Below are 26,484 nucleotides of genomic sequence, written 5' to 3'. Positions count from 1 at the left end.
ATACTTCCTCATCAATGGTCCTATTCAGAAATGTTGTTTTCACGTCCATTTGATGGATATTCCATCCCATTGTAGCAGCGAATGAAACCAAAGATATAATGTTAGTATAGTTTGCAGTGGGTGCAAAGGTTTCTTCATAATCTATGCCTTCCTTTCGAGAGAAACCCCTTGCAACAAATATGGATTTGTATTTGACTATACTTTCATCAACAACGTGTTTGATCTTGTAAATCCATTTTGAGGTAACAACCGATTTGTCACTAGGTCTAGGAACGATTTCCCAAACCCCATTCTTCGTGATGGATTGATATTCTTCCTGCATAGCTTTCTTCCATACTTCTTGATGAGTAGCTTCTTCAAATGTAGATGGTTTGGCTTCAATTAGTCTTGTCATATATGCAGTTTATCCAGAATATCTCTTCAGCCTTTTGCTTTCTGTAAAGGTTCCTTTCGCAGCTCCATGTCCTTCAACATCTTCAAGAGTAGCTTTTAACCAATTTGGCCTCTTCCTTGTGTTCGGTATGATCACAAGTTGAATAGGCTCACTTGGTCCTTCTTCTTCTTCTTGAATTGTAGATGTATTGTCGAGTTGTACTTCTTCTTCTTCAAATATAGGTAGATCTTTGTCATCGGAATCAGTAAGAATGTCCTTGGATCTTTTGTAGGCTAGATTTTCATCAAATATAACATCACTGCTTACTTCAATGCGTCTCCCTTCCTTGATGTAGATTCTATATGCCTTTGAGGAGAGACTATAGCCAACGAAGATCCCTTTCATGATTGTAGAATCTAACTTCTTTCATTTTTCCTTTGGAATGTGGATATAGGCAGGACTCCCAAAGATTCGAAGATGGTCCACACTTGGCTTCTTCCCTATGAATGCTTCCTTAGGTGTCATATTTTCAAGAACTCTATGAGGACTTCTATTTTGAATACATACGGTCGTCATTGCTGCTTCTCCCCATAGAAATTTCGGTAAGTCTTTATCAACGAGCATTGTTCGTACACCTTCAATTCTCCTATTCTTTCTTTCGGCCACTCCATTTTGTTCGGGATAGTAGGGAACAATAAGCTCCCTCTTAATTCCTGCTTCTTTACAATATGCAATCAATTCTTTAGAAGTGTATTCCCACCATTGTCGGATCTCAAAGTCTTTATTTTTCTTTCAATTAGGGTTTCCACTTCACATCTAAACTCCTTGAATTTCTCAAATACTTCATCTTCTTTCTTGAGAAGGTAGAGCCAAGTCTTTCTAGAGTGATCATCAATAAATGTTACATAGTAAAGGTGACCTCCAAGTGATTTGCCAGACATGGGCATGTTACCCACCACTTCGTGGGTGATATCCCAAGAGAAATCTTTCTCCATGATGAACCTCAACCTGCAACCACCAACCCCTTGCAACCTCCTACTAGTTCGTTGTGTCATTTCTCCGCCACCTGAGCCAGCCATGTGGTCCCTCACCCACCTGTATTGATTGTATGTTTGAAGGTGGGTGAGTATTGGGTTTACTTATCATGGATACTTCTGGGTATGGATTGATGAGGGGATTTGGCAGAAAGGGTGGGCTTAGTTTGTACTCTTGTCCCCTTGATCTCTTTTGGATGTTACGCTTGGATCTTAGTCCTATGGGATCTCCTTTATTGACCATTTAGTTCTAGGGTGGTACTACTTGGGAAACCCCGACTTTGGGTACGTGGTTCCGCTCCTTTATCTGCATATATTACTCCCTTTCCACTCACTATACCCCATTCATCATTTCTCCCACCTGTGTCCACATTTCCATTCTGGGTCCACATAGGGCCAGCCTCCCTATCCCCTTGCCCCCAACCTTGGGTCGGGCTTGGAATGATGCCTCGTAGATTGAAGCAGTTAAAAGAAAAAAAAAAAGCATAATTGGCCACATTTAACAGGAAATTGTACCACAAAATGCAAAAGATGGTCGAGACAAAATAATTAGCACGTGGGCAAAAGCCAATACATGAGCTCTACACCAATCCATGGTCATCACCCTGGTTCCATAGGCCCTAGATGAGCCTCCTTTATCATTCAGGAACCCATTATTGTCCCAAACCCTGGAGGGCAATGACCCACCTTGCCTTAAAAGGGGTAATCACTACTATATCTTACACATCATGCTCTTGCCTTTGAGCCCCCAGCAATTAATTAAAGAAAATTCATAAAAGGAAAAGGACATATAAATAAGGGTGGAAAAATCAAGGTCGAGGCACCTCATATACCACGATTGCTCCCTCCTACACATTGCATACCCAGGTGTTGGCTGCCCCTTATCTAGCTACCCCTGTGCCCCAATATGTGGCCTAGGATTGCCCCTCTCATTCACTACTCCATTCCACGTATTTATCACTCGCTACCCCCATTAGAGGGATGTACCCTGGACATACTATCCCTTTTAAGGGCTAAAACCACCTAATAAGGTACTTGGTTAGCCCCCTTTGGAGCTTGGAGACACTAGCACATGCCAAAGGCCACTACGGAAGGGCATGCCATTATGAAGTGCCCACTTTGTTATCCATGGTTTGTAAACTCTTTTACCCGATTATTTTAATGACTGATTGTACTGGAAGCCTAGGGGACGCAATGGATATGCAGGATTACAGGTGGTTTTCATTTGGGTGTGGTCTCCTGTAACCCCCAGAGGTCTAAATTGGCACAAATAGGGTGTGCATAGAGATCCATTGGCCTCCACAGCATAGACAGTACCCCACGATCTTCACCGATGCTCAGAGACTACTAGCGATCCACTTTTTGATAATGGTGATATGCTTGGTACATTATGCCCAGCAGGCCCCCACAAGAGCCCCACACTCTTGGCACATGTCCCAGGACTTGTACGACGTCATGGAAACATTCATTCCACCACTCAAACTCTTCCAGAGGATCTACAAGCATTTTCAATTCATATGGAGACCCATGGGATCATTTATGTGCCCTCATACCCACTGGGTGCACCACAGGTCTACTACTTGGAGAACAAGGGGCCACCCCCTCATCCATCATATTCCGAGGAATTTATTCCTCACTATGGTACTTCAGGACATTATTAGGCCTTTGGAGGGCCCCACGACATGTACATATTATTATTTGGCCCCTTGTGTGGCTTATTTTTCCACTTGTGAGCTAGTTTGGCGGGCTTGTCACCAATAGGGGTTTATTTGCAAATTATTTTCTCATTAGGGGCTAATGTAGGCCCATAGGCTAATTAGAACTCCTTACGAGGCTATATATTGATGTTAGATACATTCATTTGGATCATCACTTGACCTGGGATCTCTCTAATCATAGAGAACTTCACATTTTTTCTTTAGAGGATATTTTTTGGAGATGGATGAATTTTGACATATGGATTTGGGCTATTTTCTTGTCTTGCAAACGAAATGCTAGTTGGATATATTCTATAACGTTGCAAGTAAATTTTGACGTTGTTATTCTTGTTGCTGCATACTGCTAAAATTAGGGCTAGTTGTTGCATGATTGAAATGTGGAATTAAGCATGTTTTTAGCTAATTTAATGTATGGGCCAATGTTATATGAATGAAATTTCCTAGAGATTATTTGTCTCGATAAGCTTGCATCATTTGCTTTGAAGTATAAATGCATGAAAGTCACTTTTCTTTTCTTTCTCTCAACATTGGATGAAGTTGACTTTCTAGGACTCCTTGATCAAGAAACCAAGTTCTTACTCATAATCATCCTTGACTCCATATCCCCAAGGGAATTAGGCACTAATCCCTCAAAAAGGGTGATCATTTTAACCCTCTTTTTACCCTTTTTCCCCTTTTTCCCTAGGTCTAGCCCCATTAGATCACGTAGGGCATCAATTCCCCACGAATTGACCCAAGGAAAAAGTTCAATCTCCTACAAACTACTGCGCTAGTGGGTCCTCTCCCTCTCCTCCAAATTTGAGGCAATTCTAACAATGGAATCTCCGGGAATCCCAAGCCCTACTTCTAGGATCGAATTTTGACTAGGCATCCCCAAGGCTAGACCTCAACAGGATCAATTCAACCGTTTGAAGTAAACATTCTTGTTCGGTCCTTTCCTTTCACCTTGTCCAGGATAGGAACATCATTGGTTGCGACATTCCAACCCTGAACCTGGACTGGGTCCACTTGGCCCCATGTGGTCCCACTTCTCAGTGCTCACTAAAGATTATTTGTGAAGGACCATTTGGGAAACTTGGGATTATAGGTATTGAGAACTTCATCTATAAGCCTAATCCTTCTTCCTCAACCCTCCAATCCTCACCCCTTACCCCTGGAGGACCAAGTCCCGCAAGTTCCATTCTTCACTCCATCCTTGGGAAAGGGTTTCCAGGGTCACTTTCCACCTATCCATTGACATATACTTTACAAGTGATCCCTACAATACCGAGATTCCTCCCATTGATGCAAGTCCATAAAGAGCAAGGAGACTTAGTTGTGGTGACAGTGGGCTAAGCATCCATCGTTGCCCTTAACCTAACAGTTGCCCTCTTAGGAACCCCTTTTAGGTCCCTTCCTGGTTTGAGTGGTAACATTTCTGGCGTCATTGCCAGGGATACGAAACGTGTGTTTTGTTCCCCATGTGACATATTGACATATCATTATTGGCAACTCCATTGGAAGAATGGCGTCCTAGTTCTTTATTGAACCTTAAGGTCAATGCTTGTAGGGTGAAGAAAGCATTTTTCTAGTCATATTTAATTTCACCTTGGCGACTCCTACATATGTTTCATGTATACCTCAAATAGGTTGTCATTCTTTGATAAATTTCCCGCTTTGGACATTGCCAGCATCCCTGGGCATCTGAATCATGTCGCAGGAAGGATGGTAAGTGGGGTGCCCGTGTTTCATGGTGATCCACTCTCCACAATTGATCGCGTAGAAAGTCTTAATGCACATACTTCAAGAGAGAAGGTTGTTCACCAAGATGTCCTCATGTTATTGTTCATGGGATCTCTCGGTGGTCACAACTCATGGTTGCATGATCATGAACCTAGGAGCATCTCATCTATTGAAGAATTCGTTGATGGCTTCCTTAGATATTTTCAAGTACACCCTGCATTAAGCACCCAAGAGGAAGCTTTCATCGAGCATCATCAAAACATTGAGAATCTAGGTAATGAGCAAAAAGACAAATCCTCCTTGGGTCTACATGATGAAAATGATAATTTTGAGGACACGTGTGCTGGGAAGGGTGAGTTTATGGAAAGCGAAATTGAGACCAACCTTATCTTTCTCAAGCATATTAATCCCGATGAATCCTCCTTTGAAAATATTGAAAAAGATGACCCCATTGGCCCCTTGGAAGATGACAATGAAGATTATTTCCACATTGAAAAGGAGAAATGGGAAATTGTTGGTCCTCAATTTGATTGTGCTCCCATTTACAACACTGATAAGGAGGTTGAGGATGAGATTGATCTTCTTTTCCCCTCAGGCACTATTTATGATGACATACCCATTGATACCCTTGGGAAGGAGAATCTCAATTTTCCTAAAGAGGGGCAGTTGGAAGTGATTAATTTTCCTTTAGGAGAGACCCAATCTTTGATGCTAAGGAAATTGATAAGGCTCCCACTTCTCCTGAATATGGTTCTATGTTCAAATCACTTGAGCCTATAGATTATGATTTTGGGAAAGCAAGACCCATTGAATACAATACTTTATTCTCCCTTTTTCCTATTGGTCATCATCGTGGGTCTTCATCAAGTGATTCCTACTGAAATTTCTAAGTCTAACAGTTAGAAACCCTCCATGTACTTTCTGATTTATTCCTTCCTACTTGTTCTGATTAATTAACAAGTCATTTACCATGTAAATACTGAAAATAAACACAAGTACATGCTCAACACATTACAGATCATCAATTGAAGGAAACAGAAACAAGCACACAAATGACACCATTATTTTTGGACTAATGTCCCCAGAAAAACCCAATGCGGGAAAACCGGTGCAGCTATCTGACGGTTTGATTTATTAAGCAGTTTCAAAATACAATCTGAATGCCAAATCCGGCTCACCCAACAAAGAAAAATCTTGGCAGTTCTGGCTTCTGCCCTCTGCATCAGCTTTCCCGGTTGTTCCGGCAGTTCCTGACAGTTCCGACTGTTCCCGACAGTTCCGACTTCCCTCTGCGTCAACTTTCCCGGCAGTTTCGGCTTTTGCCCTCTGCGTCAACTTTCCCGGCATTTCCAGCTTCTGCCCTCTGCGTCAACGTTCTCGACTGTTCCCGCAGTTCCGATTGTTCCCGGCAGTTCCGGCTTTTGCCCTCTGTGTCAGCTTTCCCGGTTGTTCCAACAATTCCGACAGTTCCGACTTCTGCCCTCTGCGTAAGCTTTCCCAGCTGTTCTGACAGTTCTGCCTTCTGCCCTTTGCGTCATCTTTCCCGACTGCTGCATTGATCCTCCCAGCACTATCTCTGCCTCTCTGCTTCTGTATTCACTGCCTTTCAAACGACTCCTGATCACTCTCTCAACTTTCTCAGCAAACCCAGCCCCAAAAAGTCGAAATCTTCATCTCTTGGTGTGTTCTCCAAGTGACCCTCAAGCCTCCTCTTATACTTTTCTCGTTGACAAATCAACAGTCAAGATTAAGTCCCTAATCAATGACTAAGATTAGATCTGGCTTGATCCATGACTTTTAGACCATTCTAACACAGTTTTATATTAATTCACATTAATATTTTAATTTCCCTAAGTTTAGACTTAGGGACTTCATTAAAAATATTAATTATTTTAATATCTCCCAAACTATTTAGAATCTGCCCAAACCCTTTCTGGGTATTGTAGATCTCATGTGTCTTAGCCTCTCCACCAATTTCCGTGGCTAGAGCACATCCGATGCTACCCCAAATCAACAATTCCCTCACCCCTGGTCATATAATCTCAAGTAACTGTGAGCCCTTTCCCCCTCCCGAGTGTAGTGTCAAGGAAAATCCCATCATTGATTACACTATTCCTCCTTGGACACACCCTCAGGGTTTTGATCACTCCATAGTCTCCCCTCTCCAATGTAACATCATGTGCAACCTACTTCTCCGTCTTGTTAGCCTCCCTTTCCTACTAATCATAAGTCGATGAAGGCCATAAGCCATGATGTAAATAATAAGGGCAGTGGTGGAAGTGATATGCCAGAGGTTGCCATCCATCAAAATTTTATGAGCTTGGTTGTCGACATCCCTATATTTTAGTTGCAAGAGAAGATCTCATGGACTAGATTACATCCTTTTCTTACCTCTTCTCGCATAATCATTCATATGTTGGCATCATATTTTCCCACCTCCTGCCCGCAGCATCCTCCATGTGTTTGGGTTTTCATTCGCTTTGGGATTCGCTGCATGAGTTATCATATAAGCAGGCATATTTATATTGACTTGATGATATGTTGGTTGCACTAGCTTTATGATTACACTTAATAATAACTCCGTCATATGCATGTTAGTGTAGGATGCATTGCATGATGACTTTTGCATTAAAACTAACCGCATATGATGTTTCTCATGATAAATTAGATTGCATTTAAACAAACAAACAAAAAGAGAAAAATTGCATATTTTATTTCTTGTTGGTTTATGGGCTAATATTAAGCATGGGTGATCATAAGACACCGTGACAAACATGTTGCCCTGTGGCTGTGATCTTTGACGTGCAGATAACAAGTCTATGGTGACCAAGAGATTGTTGGAGTTCTCATGACCTCCCATTCGAGCGGCCTTGTCCACTTCGAGAGAGATCACGTCCCAGTTGGAGCCAAATGTTACCCACCACTACGTGGGTGATATCCCCAAGAGAAATCTTTCTCCATGATGAACCTCAATCGTCAATCAGCAGCCCCTTGCAGCCTCCTACTAGCTCGTTATGCCATTTCTCTGTCACTTGAGCCAGCCATGTGATCCCTCACCCACCTGTATTGATCATATGTTTGAAGGTGTATGTTTAAAGGTGGGCCTCCCGAATCTAAAGGTATGTCTTGTCATTTGGTAATTGAGTATTGTGTTTACTTATCATGGATACTTCTGGGTATGGATTGATGGGGGGATTTGGCAGAAAGGGTGGGCTTAGTTTGTGATCTTGTCCCGTTGATCTCTTTTGGATGTTACCCTTGGATCTTTTAGTCCCATGGGATCTCCTTTATTGACCATTTGGTTCTAGGGTGGTACTAGTTGGGAAACCCCGACTTTGGATACACAGTCCCGCTCCTTCATCCGCATATATTACTCCCTTTCCACTCACTATAACCCATTCATCATTTCTCCCACCTAGGTCCATATTTCATTCTGGGTCCACATAGGGCCAGCCTCCCTATCCCCTTGCCCCCACCTTGGGACAAGCCTGGAATGATGCCTCGGAGGTTGATGCAGTTAAAAGAAAAAGAAAAAAGCATAATTGACCACATTTAACAGGAAATTGTACAACAAAATACAAAAGATGGTCGGCACAAAATAATTAGCACATGGGCAAAAGCCAATACATGAGCTCTACCCCAATCCATGGTCATCACCCTGGTTCTTGTTACCACTCAAACCAACAAGGGATCTAAAAGGGGTTCCTAAGAGGGCAACTACTAGGTTAAAGGCAACGGTGGAGGCTTAGCCCACTGTCACCACAACTAATTCTCCCTGCTCTTTACTGACTTTCACCAATGGGAGGAGTTTCAGTAGTGTAGGGATCACTTGTGAAGTATATGTCAATGGATAGGTGGAAAGTGACCCTGGAAACTCTTTCCCAAGGATGGAATGAAGAATGGACCTTGCTTTCTCTTGAAGCAAGGAAATTGGTCCTCCAGGGGTAGGGGGTGAGGATTGGAGGATTGAGGGAGAAGGAATAGGCTTATATACGAAGTTCTCAATCCCTATAATCCTTGGGAAACTTGGATTCCCAAATGGTCCTTGACAACTAATCTTTATTGAGGAGTGGGACCACACAGGGCCAAGTGGACCCAGTCCAGGTTCGGGGTTGGAATGTAGCAACCAATGATGTTCCTATCCTAGACAAGGTGAAAGGAAAGAAACAAACAAGAATATTTACTTCAAAAGGTTGAATTGATCCTGTTGAGGTCTAGCCTTGGGGATGCCTACGCAAAATTCGATCCTAGAGCTAGGGCTTGGGATTCCTAGAGATTCTTGTTAGAATTGCCTCAAATTTGAAGGAGAGGAAGGGGACCCACCAATGCAGTAGCATGTAGGAGATCGAAAAATTTCCTTGGGTCAATTCTGGTAAATTGATTCCCTAGATGACCCAAAGGGACTAGACCTAGGGAAAAAGGGGAAAAGGGTAAAAAGAAGGTTAAAATGATCACCCTTTTTTAGGGATAAGTGCCTAATTCACTTAGGGATATGGAGTCAAGGATGATGATGAGTAAGAACTTTGTTTCTTGATCAAGGAGGCCCGGAAAGTCAGCTTCATCCAATGTTGAGAGAAAGAAAAGAAAATAGACCTTCAAGCATTTATACTTCAAAGCAAATGATGCAAGCTTATCGAGACAAATAATCTCTAGGACATTTCATTCATATAACATTTGTCCATGCATTAAATTAGCTAAAACATGCTTAATTCTACATTTCAATTATGCAGCAACTATCCCTAATTTTAGTAGTATGCAGCAACAAGAATAACGACGTCAAAATTTACTTACAATGTTATAGAATATATCCAACCAACATTTCATTTGCAAGATAAAGCTCCAAGACAAGAAAAAAAGTCCAAATCCATAAGTCAAAATTCATCTGTCTCCAAAAAATATCATCCAAGGAAAAAATGTGAAGTTCTCTATGATTAGAGAGATCCCAAGTCAAGTGATTATCCAAATGAATGTATCTAACATCAATATATAGCCTCCTAAGGAGTTTGAATTAGCATATGGGCCTACATTAGACCCTAATGATAAAATAATGTGCAAATAAAACCCCTATTGGTGACAAGCCCACCAAACTAGCTCACAAGTGGAAAAATAAGCCTCACAATGGGTCAAATAATAATATGTACATGTTGTGGGGCCCTCCAAAGGCCTAATAATGTCCTGAAGTTCCATACTGAGAAACAAATTCTTGAGAATATGAGGAACAAGGGGGTGGTTGCTTGATCTCCAAGTAGTAGACCTGTGGTGCTCCCAGTGGGTTTGAGACCACATATATGACCCCATGGGTCTCCATATGAATTGGAGATGCCTATAGATCTTCTTCAAGGGTCCGAGTGGTGGAATGAATGATGTCATGACTTGTCCTTCTTGGGCTTCATTTATCAAGAAATAAATTTATTTTAATGTAAAATAAGTATTTTAGGTCTCCTCCACCAAGTCAGCCTCAAGAAGGACAAGTCGGCCTTATCAAGGGAATTCGACCTCATAGATTCACTATATAAAGGCAGCGACTCGACCTCATTTGGAGCACATCAACAAGAAGTTCAATCTACAATTGTTGGAGATAGAAAAAGGGTATGAAATTCAAGGAAGAGAGAGGAAACCCTAGTGAAGGAGAAGGAAGTCTTTATCAAGCATAAGAAGTCGATTTTTTTTCTCTCCTTGCCTCACACATGCGAAGTTGTTGGGTTGTTGGAAGGGCCGAAATCGCAGTACTGTAGCTAGGTTGAAATTCTGGAGTTGCTGGGGGCCGAAATTATGGGTTGTTGTTGGGTTGTAGCTACAGGACAAGAAGAGACTATTGAAGGTTGTTGAATCATATTGGAAGGTTGACTTGGTCGAGGAGGAAGGTCTTTTGGTCAGGTTTAAGGTCTTGGTCTATCTCAATTTGAGTAGTGGAAAAGTTTGACTGTGTTTTCCCCTAGAGAGGGGTTTTAGCCCTAGCTGAGTGCCTACATATGGTATCGTTGATCTTCATGTTTTTTGATTTGATAATTGCTTGGTGAAAAGAAGATAAAAGAAGCACATAAAGAAGATAATACGAATACAAGAATAACAAAATAATTATCAACATAAGAAAATCTTTCTACCTTTCTGATTTTTTAACATGCTATCAGAGCTAAGGTAAAAAAGGAAAAGGCAACTTGAAGGTCAATTGAAAGAAGAGTTAAGGAGGAAGGATCAAAAGAAGGTCATTAAGGATATAAGAAGAGAAGCCTTCTATCTATAAAGACTATGACAACCTCAATGAAGACAAAAAACAAGCCAAAAGGAGCCTCCAACTATAGGGCATGGAAGAAGAGGATAGACCTTATTCTTGCTAAGCATAAAGTTTTGGTTCTTCTTCAAGGAAAAGTTAAGAAACTTATAGATGATGCAAAAAATGAGAAGTTCAGGGAAACCGACATCTTGGCCATGAATCTAATAGTAGATGGAGTAAAGGACAATCTAATCCCATACATATCCAATATAGATTCTGCTCAAGAAATGTATGAAGCCCTCTCCAAATTGTTCACCATCAAGAATATTGGTCAGATAGCTAGTCTCAAGAATGAACTAAGAACAATTAAGATGACGAAAGATGATATTGTTTCATCATATTTTATGAGGATCTCTAGGAAATTGTACCAAAGAAAGAACTCGTGATTGTTGCACTACTAGGCCTACCAAAACCTTGGAGCTCCTTTGCATCAGGGATCGGCAGATGGAAAGATACTCCAACCTTTGAACAAATGTGGAATGCATGCAGTCAAGAAGAAGTCAGCATCTCATTAGTAAGTAACAAGAAGGAGGATGAAGAAGACAACACTTCAAATGCCTACTTCGCCCATCACAAGAAGAAGGGAACATTCAAGAAGTTCAAAGGACCAAAGAAGAAGATTGATATGTCAAAGATTGAGTGCTACAATTGTCATAAGATGGGACATTACAAAAGTCAATGTCCTGAGAATCCAAGGAATAAGAAGAGAGAAAGAGAACATGCAAATGTTGCCAATGGAGCCCCACCGAAAAAAATAAATAAATAAATAAATAATAAACAACAACAAAATTGTAGAATCTGAAGTCAAAGACTACTATAAAATCTTCTTTCTCGTATCCTTCTAAATCTACTATTCTAAGTTTTGTAATGTTTTATGTTTTGATTTTTAGGATTCATAGATCTAATATGTCTTGTTAGAAATTCTTGAAGTTGTTTTGATAAGTTGTAGGTGATTAAGAGTGAGCCTTCACCATTTTACGAAAAGATAAGTATATTGTTCTTTGTTTCATCTTTCATGTTTGGGTTTCTCCTCACATTGAGATTTGTTTGTATTATATATTAACAACCTTTCCCTTATATTTTCCTTGGTTAGGAGAGCTTGAAGAATGCACAAAGGTTATGGAGGAGACTTCAAAGGAAAGACTTGAATCATGAAAGAAGTCTTGTTGCAAAGAAAGCCCTTTAAGGACTAAAGTCCTACAAGGTTTGTTAAAGAACAACTCAAGGTATGTCTTAGATTACAAGTTTTGTTACAAGGTTCTCTTCATACAAAAAGTATGATCATTCTTCTTTTGAAATTTGTTTCACATTACTAATATATTTATGTCTAGGGTTTTGAATCACAAAGATTCTTATTAGGGTAATTAATCATTACATTGAATCTACCCTCGTTATACTATCATTTTATCATTCCTGTGAAACCCTAACTCTTAGGGTTCACTGTAAAACCCTAGCCTCTTGTTGCTAAGAGTATGTCAATGTTAATAATGAAACCCTAGCCTCTTGTTGCTAAGAGTATGTCAATGTTAATAATGAAACCCTAGTCTGCTTAGGGATTGTTGATGAAGTCTAGAAATCCTATTCTTTTGAAGTTTAGGGTTTTGATAATGTTACGATAAAAACTATAGTCCTTTAGGGTTTGTTGTTAATGTCTAAATGAAACCACAGATCTTTAAGGTTTGGTAAATTAGGGTTTATAAGCAAAACCCTTGTAATAGCTATAGTAAGATCCTAGGAATGAAACCCTAGGTATATATTTGTCTGTTTGATCGAACCCTACCCTGAATTGTTCGATGTATTGATCTTGGGTTTACCTCGTAGATATTGTTGTGAAATGCTAATGCATGATTATGAAATCCTAGATATGTATATGCAAGTATGCTCACTTAACTGTTGATACTCATGTTTTAGTTTGTGAAATCTAGGGTCTGTAACAAAAACCCTAGTAGAGATTGATATTCTAGGACATGATGATATTGTTTTCGATATGATTTAGCTTTGATGATAAAAATCTAAGGTTTGCAACAAACCCTAGTAGAGTTTGTCACGTAATTCTAAAAGCAAATTGTTGAAACATTAGATATATAGTACTATGATTGGATTGTTATTTTGAATCTAAGGATTTGTGTCTCAAAGATGAAGTCTAGGGTCTATGACAAAACCCTAGTAAGAAGTTGAAGTCTAGTATGTAAAAGGATGTAACCTTTGTTGATTATGAACCTAACTAGGTTTAGGAATTTGGTGTCTAACGTTTAAATGTTTTGATGCTTCCACTGTAATGACATGACTTTGATATAGTTAACTTCATGCTTCTATATATTTGCATTTGGTTGTACTTGCTATTAAAGTTTTGCAGGTACATGATCTTCAAGATGTTCAAAATGTTCATAATGATGAACATGATGAAGGAAGCTATAAGAATGATGATAACCAAAGTTGGCCTTGATTCCATAAGAAAGAAATGAAGCCTTGAAAGGATGAAGTTACTTCAATATTATAAAAGAAGGAAGGTGTTGATCTCCCTAAGTTAAGAGAGAGCTTGGATAGAAGAAAAGGTATATCTCCCCAGTTGAGAAGGAGGGCATATTATGATAGTCATAATGAATACCTTGAAGAAAAAATGAAACTACAGATGGATGTTCATGAAAAAGACTTGAGAAGTATTGAGGTTGTATTTGGTGCTATTGAAGAAATGAAAGAAGAAAGCTTCCGACAAGTTGTATTTGGATAACTTGATTAAGGACCACAAAGGTTTGTGTTTACTTATATACATATTTAAAGGTTTATTACTGATTGGGGTTGTGATTGTGCAGGATCACTCTGTAAAAAGGTTGAAAATTTGAAGCATGCTTGGATTAGTGGATATATATATATATATATATATATATATATGATTAGGAGAGATGAAGCATCTTGTAGCAACAACATGCTTGGGTGGACATATGGCCGACCTATGTGTTGATGTCTAGATCCCGAAATAGGGAGGGTGTTGTTAGTCATGGAGCTCTAACCTTGGATATGAACCTAGATCCTTGGGTTGGTGTTAGAGCTTAAAAGCCTGATGGTACCTAAAGTGGCTAAAGCTTGAGTACACCTAAGTCCCACCCGATTAGAGTACCTTGGTCAAGTATCTAATATGTAGCACTGCGTGTGTCGTGACTCTTCATAGAGTATATCACTTTGAGATCTTGTATGTACCTCTGTATATATGTAATTATGAATACCTTCCTAGTTAAAGGGGAGTGTTGAAAAATGTAACTAGTGTCAGTTTTCATAATTGTATTTGAGTCATTGTGTAATGTATTTGTCAAAAGAAAGAAAAAGAAATTTTATTATAAAAGAAACTGACTTATTAAAGCATGGGTTTCATCATTCATGCTTGGGTCAATGTTTTTAGGTCAAGGCCTACATTGTAGGCTTCTAGGGTTTATGTCAAGAGTCCTTGTCTTTGTCAATATGTAAAAGACCCTTCTTAAGCTTCATCTATCAAGAAAGAAATTTATTTTAATGTAAAATAGGTTTAGGTCTCCTCCACCAAGTCGGCCTCAAGAAGGACAAGTCGGCCTCAAGAAGGACAAGTCGGCCTCATCAAGGGAATTCGACCAAACCGATTCACTATATAAAGGCAGCAACTCGACCTCATTTGGAGCACATCAATGACAAGTTCGATCTGCAGTTGCTGGAGACAGAAAAAGGGTGTGAAATTCAAGGAAGAGGAAGGAAACCCTAGCGATAGAGAAGGAAGTCTTTTTCAAGCATAAGAAGTCAAATTTTTTTATCTCCTTGTCTCACACGTGGAAAAGTGTTGGGTTGCTAGAAGGGCCAAAATTGCAGTACTGTAGTTGGGTCGAAATTCTGGAGTAGCTAGGCCGAAATTTTGTAGTTGCTGGGGGCCAAAATTATGGGTTGTTGTTCGGTTGTAGCTATTGGACAAGAAGAGACTGCGGAAGGTTGCTAAATCATATTGGAAGGTTAACTTGGTGGAGGAGGAAGGTCTTTTAGTTAGGTCTAAGGTCTTCGTCTATCTCAATTTGATTAGCGGAAGAGTTTGACTGGGTTTTTCCCTAGAGAGGGGTTTTGGCCCTGGTTGAGTGCCTACATTTGGTGTCGTTGATCTTGATGTTTTTTGATTTGATGATTGCTTGATGAAAAGAAGATAAAAGAAGAGCATGAAGAAGATAATAAGAATACAAGTATAACACAAGTAGTTATCAACATAAGAAAATATTTCTGCCTTTATGATTTTCTAACAAGCTTGGCAATGAACTCCTCGAAACCTTAAGCTTCTACACTTCATACAAATTGTTTATGTTGTTGTTGCTTACCCTTCCCCTTCCTCTAAGGACATTAAGAAGCATAACAACCATGCTTGTTGTAATTGAAGTACTTGATATGGCTCAAATCCTTCTTATGTTGGTTAGGAAACCCTGAGTCTTCCTTCTTCTTTTGACCCTTCCCATGTCTTGCTTTATTTTCCCCTTTCCTCACCTTCCCAATGAGGGCTAGGTCTAGTATATCCTCACTATCTCCAATCTCATCTCCTCCTCGACAAAGGCATCCAACAAACCTTCAAATGAAGGTAGATAATCACAAGCACATATACACAGTACAAAATGATGACAAAATGGACCAAAGGCATTCAAATAGATCCAAACTAGCTCACTCTCTACTATCTTGTCACCAATTATGGCTCACTGATCTCTCAACATGATCTTCATGAGAATCTGAGATAGATAGCTATTGTATTAGTCTTGCACATATGGGTATTCGTTAGCTTGTTCTTAAAGAGCATGTTCCTAAACGTGATTTCACTCTAGCAATGTTGTAGGAACCATCCCCCCACTCCTCACTGGACCTTGAAACCACACACTGTGTAGAATTGCAGTCGAAGAGTCCCTAAAACTACACTTCCAAAAAACAAAACCACGCTTTGGGCTAATTTGTGCAGTTCCTAGACATTTGGAACCTTCGCATGCCAAACCATGCTCCCACGTGCCAAATTGTGCTCCCTTCATGCTTCCTAGATGCTCCCTAGGTACCCCTCAGATGCTCCCTAGGTACCCCTCGGATGCTCCCTAGACACTTCCTAAATGCTCCCTAGATGTAATGTTAAATTCTTAAAGTAAAAGGATGACATCATTTTATTTAAATTTTTAACATTACCATTAATTATTTCCATATGTTTAAGAGTGGTTCCAACCTCATCGAACTTCATATGGATAAAACAGAATTTAATATCCCATTCAAAATTCAACAAACTTAACTATTTTCAAGATTTCAGTATCAATGGGATTGCGGCATTTCATTAGATTCTATCACATATGAGTGTATGTGATTGGCATGTAATCAAGAGCCCCAAGCCCTATATGTACCCCAGTGTTGGTGGTGTTACCCACCACCTGTGGGTGACACCCATAGGAGAAATTTTTCTCCTAGATGGTCCTCATCCAACAACGCGCAACCCCTTGCAGCCACCAGATAGCTCAATGTGCCACCATCTTCGCAACTTGAGCTAGCCATTATGTTTCCTCACTCGTTCGTTATGATCATATGTTTGAAGGTGGGCCTTCCAACCCCGAAGGTATGGCTTTCATTATGTAGTTGGGTATTTTTGCTTACTTATCATGGACACTTTTGGACATGGATTAGTGGGGGGATTTGGTGGAAATAATGGGCTTGGTTTGTACTCTTGTCCCCTTGTCCAATTTGGTGGTTAACCTTGTATCCTAGTCCCGTGGGATCTCCTTTATTGGCTACTAGCTTTAGGAATGCCACTACATGGGAAATCCTAATTTTGGTTGCGTGGTCCCACTTCCCGATACCACATACATCACTCCCCTCCGCTCATTATAACCCCTTTTCACATATTTCCCATCTGGGTCAACATTTGTCCATTGGGTCCACAAGGAGTTAGCCTTCCCCTCCCCTTGGCCACTCTCTTTTAAACAAGAAATGTACCATAAAATGCAAAAAGATGGCTAGGACATACAAATTTAGAACGTGGGCAAAAACCAAGCATGAGCTCTACCCCCATCATTATGGCCATCACCCTGGTTCCTAGGACCCCTATATTGGCCCCCTGCATCATTACGGAACCCATGATTGTCCCAACCCGTGTTGGGCGACGAACTGCCCAACCTTAAAGGGGTATTCGTTGCTATATCATTCACATCATGCTCTCATCCCATGGAGCCCTGAGCAGTTTTTAAAGAAAAATCAATAAAAGGCAAAGGGCATATGAAGAAGGGTGGAAAAACAAAGGTCAGGGTGACTCATGTACCATGATTTCTCCCTCCTACATTCATACACCCAAGTGTGGGCTTCCCTTATCTTAGCTACCCTTGTACTATGGCATGTGGCTTGGAGCCTTCCCTGATGCCCCACTCCATTCCATCATTATATCACATGACACCTGCCACTTGATGGATGTACCATGGACCTGTCACTCCCTTAGAGGTTGAAACCACTTAATAGGGTCCTTGATTAACCTCCTTCTTGAACTTGGAGACACCTGTACACTCTAAAGCCCATTATGGAAGGGCATGCCACTATGAAGTGTCCACTTGGTTCCATGGTTTGTAAGCTCATTTACTCAATTACACTGATGATTTGTTGTACTAGAAGGTGAGGAGACACATTGGATCTTATACAGGATTGCATGTGGGTCTTCATCTTGGGGTTTGGTCTCGCTATACAAGGTCCAAGCCCTCTCGAGAGTCATATTGGCATTTGTAAGGTGTGCATTGAGAGCCATGGGCCTCCTATAGCAAAGAGCAGGTAGCCACACCATGGGATCCACCGGTACCATCCATTGCTTGCTCATGTTCCACCTATTTGATGATGATGATGCACCTAGACCACCTTGCCCAGCTGGCTACACACTTCGCAGTTGACCCAGGGCCCAGATGGGGTTGTGTCTCACCATGGGAGACAAAGGGAGGACTTTCGTCATCGTTCTAGCGCTTACAGATGGGATACAGGCTTGATAGATCTACTTGGAGACCCATGAGGATGTTCTTGTGCCCCCACATCCACTTGAGAGCACCACAGGTCATTTGCTTGGAGATAAAGGGGCTAACCCCTTTATCACTATATGTGGAGCCCTTCCACTCATTTTGGCACATGTTGGACTCCAATAGGCCTTCCAATGGCTCTCCTAGCTATTTATCTATCATTTCGTCCCTCTTGAGAGGCTTATCTTTCATGTTATGGCGCTATCTTTGTGGGCTTGTCACCAAGGAATGTTGTTTTGCACATTATTTTATTATTAGGGGTATTATTAGGCCTAATAAAGCAAATCGAACCCTTAAGGATCATATATATTGATCAGAGGATCATTCTATTCCTCATCATCACTTCAATTTGTATCTCTCTCTCTTGATAATTTCGCTATACCTATTAAAGGGCGAATTGGAGAATCATTGATGCATTTTGATGTTTGGATATCTTTTCTTGGTCTTCGAGCTTCGATTTTGTCTCTATTTGAAGGTTGGATATACTCACTATACTTGTAAGTGTTATTTCATGCTTATCTTTATCTCTTGTATACATGATTGATGTATGGAATTTTCGCTCATGAAATCTGAAATTCTGCCCTAATGTAATGTGAATTTGTCAAAATTGGATCTTGTGAGGATATTGCATATGTTACATGTTTAAGTATAGTGAATGAATGTTCCTATGGGTACATTATCTCCATAATTACCTTGAGAAGTCATCAAATTGTTGCAATAAGAAGTATAAATTCTTGTGGTAACCTAGTAGCTACCTCTAGGGCCATGCGAAGTTGTCATAAGACTCCTTGATTGGGTAAAAAAGCACTCCAAAAATTGAAAGCACATTGACTCCATTCTCCCAATAGGCTAGGCATTGATCTTATCCTTGGTGATCACCTTAACGAATATCTCTTTCACCTCTTTTTCTCCTTTCTAAGCCCTAACCCTAGAGGTCTCCTAGGGCATCAAGCGAAATCCACTATAGGCATCCATTCTAAGAGCGAGTTGGGCTACAACTGCGTTGGGTTTTCTCTAGGCCCTCACAAATTTTGAAGGATTTTTCATGGCTAGATTTTGAAATATCTCAAGCCCTAGTTCCAATTTCGTTCTTGTCCCTTGGTTAGTGGCTTCATCAAGGGTCATTGCATCACAAATCAAGCAAAATCCAATTTCATTGATCCTTTTCTCCTCCCTTGTTTGGTCTAGATCTTTTGTTTAAAGTTTCACCCAAAACCCTAGACCTTGCTTGGGTCCACTTGGGCTTCTTTGTGGTCCCAAACCTTCACCATTCATTATTTCACAAAGGCCACTTAGAAACCCTCTTCTCTTAGGAATCTTAGGTCTAGGGCATTTCCTATCAAGCAATATCTATAATCCCTAGGTCTAGGCCTCCTTTGAGCCTTTCTTGGAGAGCCCCACACCTTGTTTCCAAAGTAAGCAAACCCATAACTTGAGTCTCTCCTGTGAATGGACTCTTGAAATCACTATCTATCCCATCATTGGCTTACCATTCATAGTGATTTCCTCATACCGAGACTCCTCCCATCGGTGAAAGTCCATAAAGAGCAGGGGACATCGACTGAGGTGACAATGGGTCCTTGTCCCATTGTTGCCACTTGGTCTAGTAGTTGCCCCTTTGGAACCCCTCCTAAGACCCCTGCTAGATTGAGCAGTGACATGTGGTGTTGATTGTTGAACTCCTTTGTCATGGCCTTAGCAAAAATGTACCCTTCATTCAAATCAAAACCATGATCAGGCATGTTAAGTTAAGTTTTTTTTACCATATTTTAAGGCTTGGATTAGGCAGTGCAATCAAAATTGGGCATTGTTGACTGATGTTCCTAGAGAATCGAGGTAGGGACAAAGGCTAAACAGGAGGAGAAGAATGAAGGATAATATTAGTCATGAGGATGCTGATATATGAGATAGTGAAACATTGTTTGTCAAGGAGTGGTGAAACATGCATGGCAGTGCTACACTACAAATACAACATTTGGCAACATGAGTTATTTCACAATCGGTGAACACTTCTTCTATAGAAGTGTTTAGCAACTAGATCGGTTTATTGTTTTGGACCTTTTGGCCTTCATATTTTGATAGTTGCCAAATAACCTATTTCATTGCATAAGTTAATGGTCTACCTTCTATTATATGACTTTAAAATTTGTATGTTTGTTTGTAATTGATAGAATCTAGATTCTAGATGGTTGATGCTCAAATAGTTAATCATTAATGTACTATGGATGCCATTCATATCTTGATTTATGTACAAATATGCATGCTTTTATATATTTTGCAACTAATTTGGCATTCTGGATGTTTTTTTTTAAATGTAAACGCAATTCATACATACATACATATATACATATATGTGTGTGTGTGTATATAATAGACACTTCAGGGACACTTCACTTCTCAAAATTCACCTGCTTCAACCCTGCTTGTGCAACATTACACTCCTTGGCTGTCTTTTCCTCTACAATATGAGGGATTATTTGATCGTTCACTGAATCCAAAACAATTCATTTTACTTTGAACAATTTCCTGATGTGCTCAGTCAAATCCTTCAAATACGTGGGAAGTACTACATCTTTTTCCACAAGATACACAGCTCAATCTCTTCCAAGAGATTCTGTAGCCTTCACTTCCATGGAACAAAATTGGAAGCACCATAAACAAGTGACAGTGTCTGACATTATCACTTGTCGTGATTGCAACTCTTCAAACAAACAAAAAACAAATCAGCAACTAAAATCAAACACAACCTTCCAATCTCTGGAAGATCCTTGGCATCTCACCCCTCAACCCTTCTTAAGTCCAGATCTGTGTCGTTATTGAAGCTCAGGCATCCCACCCTTGAAAATCTCCGAACAACTCCTTACAAGTTGTTGTCCCATCCATACAGGGCTTTCTAGAATGTTTCAACAAATGTACTCTTATAACATGTTGAAATTTCTCAAAGCATGGTAAGCAGATTCTGCACTTCAAAGAATAAGTAAACCTAGATAGCTTAAACTGAAACCTATCAAAACTGCAATCTCTGAATACTAGAATACACAAACACATGCTGTTGAAACACTAGCAGAAAATATAAGGAAAAACAAAGCTCTCAAATCTGCATTACTGTTTTATTAAATCCGGAAAACAGTAAACTGTAATGCTGTAGCTAGAAAGCATAAACTCACTAACAAATGCAGTGGTGTGCCCTTCATCTCTTCTATATAATAACAGAAAAAGGAAGATACAATGTATCTGGAATCATACATGAAGTGCCCCTAATTGAAAAAGCCAACCCCAACTCTAATCCATTCAACCAGTGGCCTCCTACATAAATAGTGGTGCCAGAGATAGCGTGTGCCCTGGAGAATGACTGTGGCATGCATCATGCACACTACCCCTTGGGATCTTAGTCCTCACTCAGCTCCTCATGCAAGCAACCTAACTATCTTGGGATCTGCACCCTTGTCTAATGTTAGATATTGCATGCAGAAGAGAAACTCTTGCTAATTGAAAGTTAAATCTGAACAGCAGTTCTAGTTCTGGAAATACTGTAACGTTGGCACAAGCATGCTGGAGGCATGGATGTGCCCTCTCCATCCCTCCCCTATATAACTGCTGTGAGCCTCCTTTGTTCCACTAGTGCTGAGCCCTCCTACCCCTGTCCTCTCTCTCATGCCATGCATAGGAACCCAGAACAGTCCAGCTGGAGCATCACTACTGCTGGAGAGTCCTAGCTGAACAATCAAAGGTAAAACAGTTTAACACATTGTCAAAGAGTAAAAGTGGTCAATCAACAAAGGCAAGCCTCGAAGTCCATTCTCATAAACTGCACCTGTATTAATCAACAACTCGAGTGACTATTGTTCGGATCTCATGCTTAGAGACCATGGTCAATTTCTAGGGTAGTTATTGTTTGGACTCTTGGAGTTCATGCCTGGACTCTCTATAATGTACTTTATTGTCTGTGCAACTATTAATGCCTTAGAAATGTAAATAATATCTTGACATGTTGCACATGCACTTAATGGTGCTTTGAGATCCACTGTATCAAACGAACTTTCATTGAAAATTACTTGCAATTAATTAGAAAAAAAATCTCCAAATTAAAAGTTACATACAACATAATATTTAGGGTCATAACTGCCAAGATACGAACATAGCATCTTAATGCATAGCTTTTTCACACAAATGCTCTTCTTTGGTTTTAATCATTCAAAAAATAATAATACAATTATTTTTCAATATTCATTCCTATATTACCCAAGGACACATCCACTGCTTTTCGTAGAGTTCTAAGGACTTAGGAACACTGTGAAACATCCCTAATTGCAACTGAAGAAATCTTGAAGTACTAGAACTGTATGTTTTTGTTTGTTTTTTTTTTAAAGGAGAATCAGTGGACCTGCCACCTGTCACTGAGGAGACCTAGGATTGATTCAGTGGGACTGCCACTATACTCCTGAGCCGCCTACAAGCCTCACTAGACAGGTAAACCAAGTTTTGAACCTAGGCGGGCCCTATATTAGTTGGCAAATGCCTTTCGGTGCAGGACATCCACTGTTCGGCCTAGCCCAATGGACTTACTGGAAAGTGTATGTTAATGTACACTGGATGATCACGTTAAAATGTATGTGAATGTACACTGGATGATCAAGTTAAAGTGTACGTTAATGTACACTGGATGATCAAGTTACGTCCCAGATGTACCGGGGACATCTAAGCACCCCCAGGGACCAATGCCATTTAAACTTTTCATTTACTTGAAAGATAATAATTGCCCAACACCAATATCTAATAATATAATTTAAAATTCAACTTCATGAATTTTATTGTTTTACATATGTAAAATTTGATTTTTATATTCTTTTAAATTATTTTTTATTATAAAAATTCTAGCACTTATTTGTCCTTTTCCCATCTTCTGAAAATTGGCGTATCCCAGTAAATTGGATTATCCCCAGAAGTACTAGAAAAAAGGTCTCCCAATCCCCTAAATCCCCGGATGTTGGGGTAACATAGTTTTTTCTTAAAGCAATCTATTCATATTAGTCATTTCCCAATCCCCTAAATCCCCGGATATTGGGGTAACATAGTTTTTTCTTAAGGCAATCTATTCATATTAGTCATTTCCCAATCCCCTAAATCCCCGGATATTGGGGTAACATAGTTTTTTCTTAAGGCAATCTACTCATATTAGTCATTTCAGAAAACTGAATAATAAGTTGTACCATTCCAATTTGACAGGAAAGTGAAAAAGATTATCAGAGCTTCAATCCAAAATAAACGGTGATATCTTCAAATAATGAAAGCCTCAATAATTCAAGAATGGTTTTATTATACTGCGAGGTAGAGCAGCCTTATTTCCTAAGCAGATGCATCACCATGGCAGATGTAAGATCTACGCACAATGTTTGAGGAAAAACAAACGTGTGACCTTATTGGGACCTCCCGATAATAGTTTCCACCGTAACCTTGTGGCCTAATCAACAGTTTTAATCATTAAACTTTAACAAAGCAGAAGCAACGACTAAATTCATTGGCAACATTAAGATAAACTCTCCTTTTTTTGTTTGTCCTGACAGAAGGAAACAAATTATCGAATAGACACTTACGAGAGCCAGCCTGCATTGCTGAATGTGTGAAACAAAAGACTTCTTTCTCTGCCATCATTCTCCTTTCCAGATAGCCAACAAGCCAGTTCCTGTGCTAATATCTCTATGCGGTGCTCCACTATTTCACCCGGTTTGAAGCTCAGGAGCTCCTCCATGGGGACAACAAAGGTCACGGCATGAATACCTCTAGCCCTGTACCAATCTACATACTTCTTCAAATGCTTTTGTTTGGCACCAAGCCATCCAAGTAAAACAACAGTTACAACAGGATTCCTGTCCGAAACAGAACTTTTGTTCTCGTCGCCATTCCCATCCGGGGAATGCCATATATGGAAGTTTTTGCTCTGTGTAGTATAAGGAGACGGGGAAAACGTATGAGATGATGCCGAAGAAAATAACGAGGGTGAAATTAAAGACGAGAATATGGAAGAAAAAGGGGTTAATTTTGAGGATGGAAAGTAATTAGGGCTTCCTAAATGAAAACAGTTGAATGCTGGTGATCTAAGGTGTGGTAAACTATTTCTTCTGGCCCAAACATCAGAGGATCCTTGAAGATTCTTTAACCCTCGACATTGGCGTCGGCACGTTGAGTACAAGCAAGGATTTGAAATATTTAGTTGGGTTCTTGTCATACTATGAGAAAAATCATTAGGAGGCAATTTTAAACATGAAGAAGACGAATAAAGCCAAAAGTAACTAGTGTCAGCATTAAGAACACTTCTTTTGGTATCCGAGGCGGGCCTTGCAATTTGGGTTTTTGGGTTCTTAAGGTAAAGAAGAGGGGTCTTGCGGAAAAGTTCTGATGAATAATGAAAACCCAATTTCAAATACACGGGATACAGAGTGCATTTCGCATTAACTGGATCAGTAAACAGCGAAACAGAAGCAGCCTTGTTTGTATAAATGCTCGACATAGTTTTCAGTGGGGAATCAAGATCAACAGATGTAAACGAATCATTCAAAGGAGGAATGGAGAAGCAGGGATGAGTATTCATCAGTAGAAATGGCTCAGCCTTGAAATGCAAATCCTGATTTGAATCCAGAGGAAGTGCTGCCGACCCTATTGCTGTCCCTGCTGCGAATATAGTGGATTTATGTAACATTCCATTCACTTCTTCCCATTCAATGAAGCTACTTCTTCAATATACACCAGGGGATTTGACATGAGGATCAATGTTAGCCTTGTGAGATCGAATGCGATGTCTCAGGTGCTTTTGGAAGGACACGAACCCAATAGAACCCCTGCAATTCGACGGTTCAAAATATGGATCTGTAAGGCAGGCTCGAGGGGTAATTTTGGGATTCTGAGGTGGAAATTTACCGTTATTTCATAGGAAAGTTAAATATGTATTTCAGTGCCAATCTGACGAGGATATCGAGGTTGGATGCAGAATTTTATGGCTCACTGTATCTGCATGCAGTTTGAGAAATATTATATGAATGGTCAACAAGCTGGGAATGATTAAGACGCTACATCGGGGAACCATGAAAACGGGAAATTAGGTTGAATCTGGTGGACATATGATTTGTATTTAAATATATCGGGGTTGTGGTAGGTGGGGAAGCCCATCCTCCTCATCAGCTTACGTTCGATTGTGATTGTATTTTCATGTCATTTGTTGTCAGGGCTTCAGCGCTGAAATGTTCATTAGAAATTTTCAAGCAGATATATTAATAATTTAGTCAAATATAGGAGTAGGCAATTCCTCTGCCGGGTTAGATTACTCGTTAATTATATTTTGGAATCAAAATTACAGGCACTGCACACATAAAATAAGATATTTTATATATAATTATTTTATTTACATTTAATTAAAATTTTAAAAGAATATTAGTATTGTTTAAATTGTATAATTTAAGAGTAACAAGGGTTAAAAGAATATCAATATATCAATATTGTTTAAATTGTAGTAACAAGAGTTCTAAAGGAATTTTTTTTAGGTATTCCATAATGTAATTTTAATGATTAAAACTTTAATTTGACTAAAATTTATAAAGTTGGATTTCAATGATGATGGTTTTAAAAATCAAATTATATAATTTATCTTATCTTATATTTTTTTTGAAAGGTTGGGATTTGTCACTCTCTAAAGTTTGTTTTTTTCTTGACATTATGTAGAGCTATTGTTTGAGTTTTGTGTTTATCAGAAATGTTGCATATTAAAGAAGCATAGCTCATCCATGGTGAAAATAACTTTAAATATTAATTGATTCAAGTATTTATAATAGAAATCAAAGATTGTGATGTTCAAGGATTTAGTATCTGTAGACAAAAGTAATCTAAAATTAAACCAAAAATCTCTTATAGATGCATATGAGTTGTAGACAAAAGTAATCTAAAATTAAACCAAAAATCTCTTATAGATGCATCTGAGTTGATCATGAAGGAGAGATTGGAGGTATGGCCTCCCTTCCTAAATAATAACAACCTCGTATCAAGTGCTTGCAATAGAGTCATATAAGATCATTGCAAGTCTAAGTTTGCCAGAGATAGCAAAACTCAAACAAAAGACTATTCATATTGTTTTAAGGGATAGTGGAAATGCCCATCACATTTGCATCAACTATAAGAAGTCAAAAGTTGACTACTCTATATGGCAATCACATAGCCACATCATATTGTACAATGAAGAAAAGGGTTTTTGCCTCATGTCCTTCTATGGCAATGCCTTTTAGTGCTTTTAGTTAATCATAAATCAAGGTTTTAAATATTTAGGTCCTCTAAAGTCTAAACAAGTAATGGGGGAAGTGGAGGG

The 26,484-nt window shown here is 39.6% G+C and overlaps 1 protein-coding gene across 2 annotated transcripts in view; it reads right to left on the bottom strand.

Moving 5' to 3' along the window:
* Positions 1-25,330, bottom strand: part of LOC149246298 (uncharacterized) — a 63,681-nt gene extending 38,351 nt beyond the window's left edge. Inside the window, exon 1 of one of the 2 annotated variants that reach the window (XM_089457859.1) lies at positions 23,729-25,330. In XM_089457859.1, the coding sequence (XP_089313985.1) occupies positions 23,729-24,831 (1,103 nt within the window). In that variant the 5' untranslated portion in view covers positions 24,832-25,330. The remainder of the gene's footprint in view (positions 1-23,728) is intronic. The other variant, XM_089457858.1, reaches the window with a different exon arrangement.
* Between the last annotated feature and the right edge of the window lie 1,154 nt (positions 25,331-26,484).

This window comes from Pinus tabuliformis, chromosome 7 (assembly GCF_031772625.1).
Source record: "Pinus tabuliformis cultivar Carrire ecotype Pingquan chromosome 7, CPIR1, whole genome shotgun sequence".
In the NCBI taxonomy this organism is placed as follows: Eukaryota; Viridiplantae; Streptophyta; class Pinopsida; order Pinales; family Pinaceae; genus Pinus; species Pinus tabuliformis.
Note: the sequence above shows the minus strand (reverse complement) of the source record. Positions and strands in the feature narration are given on the sequence as shown.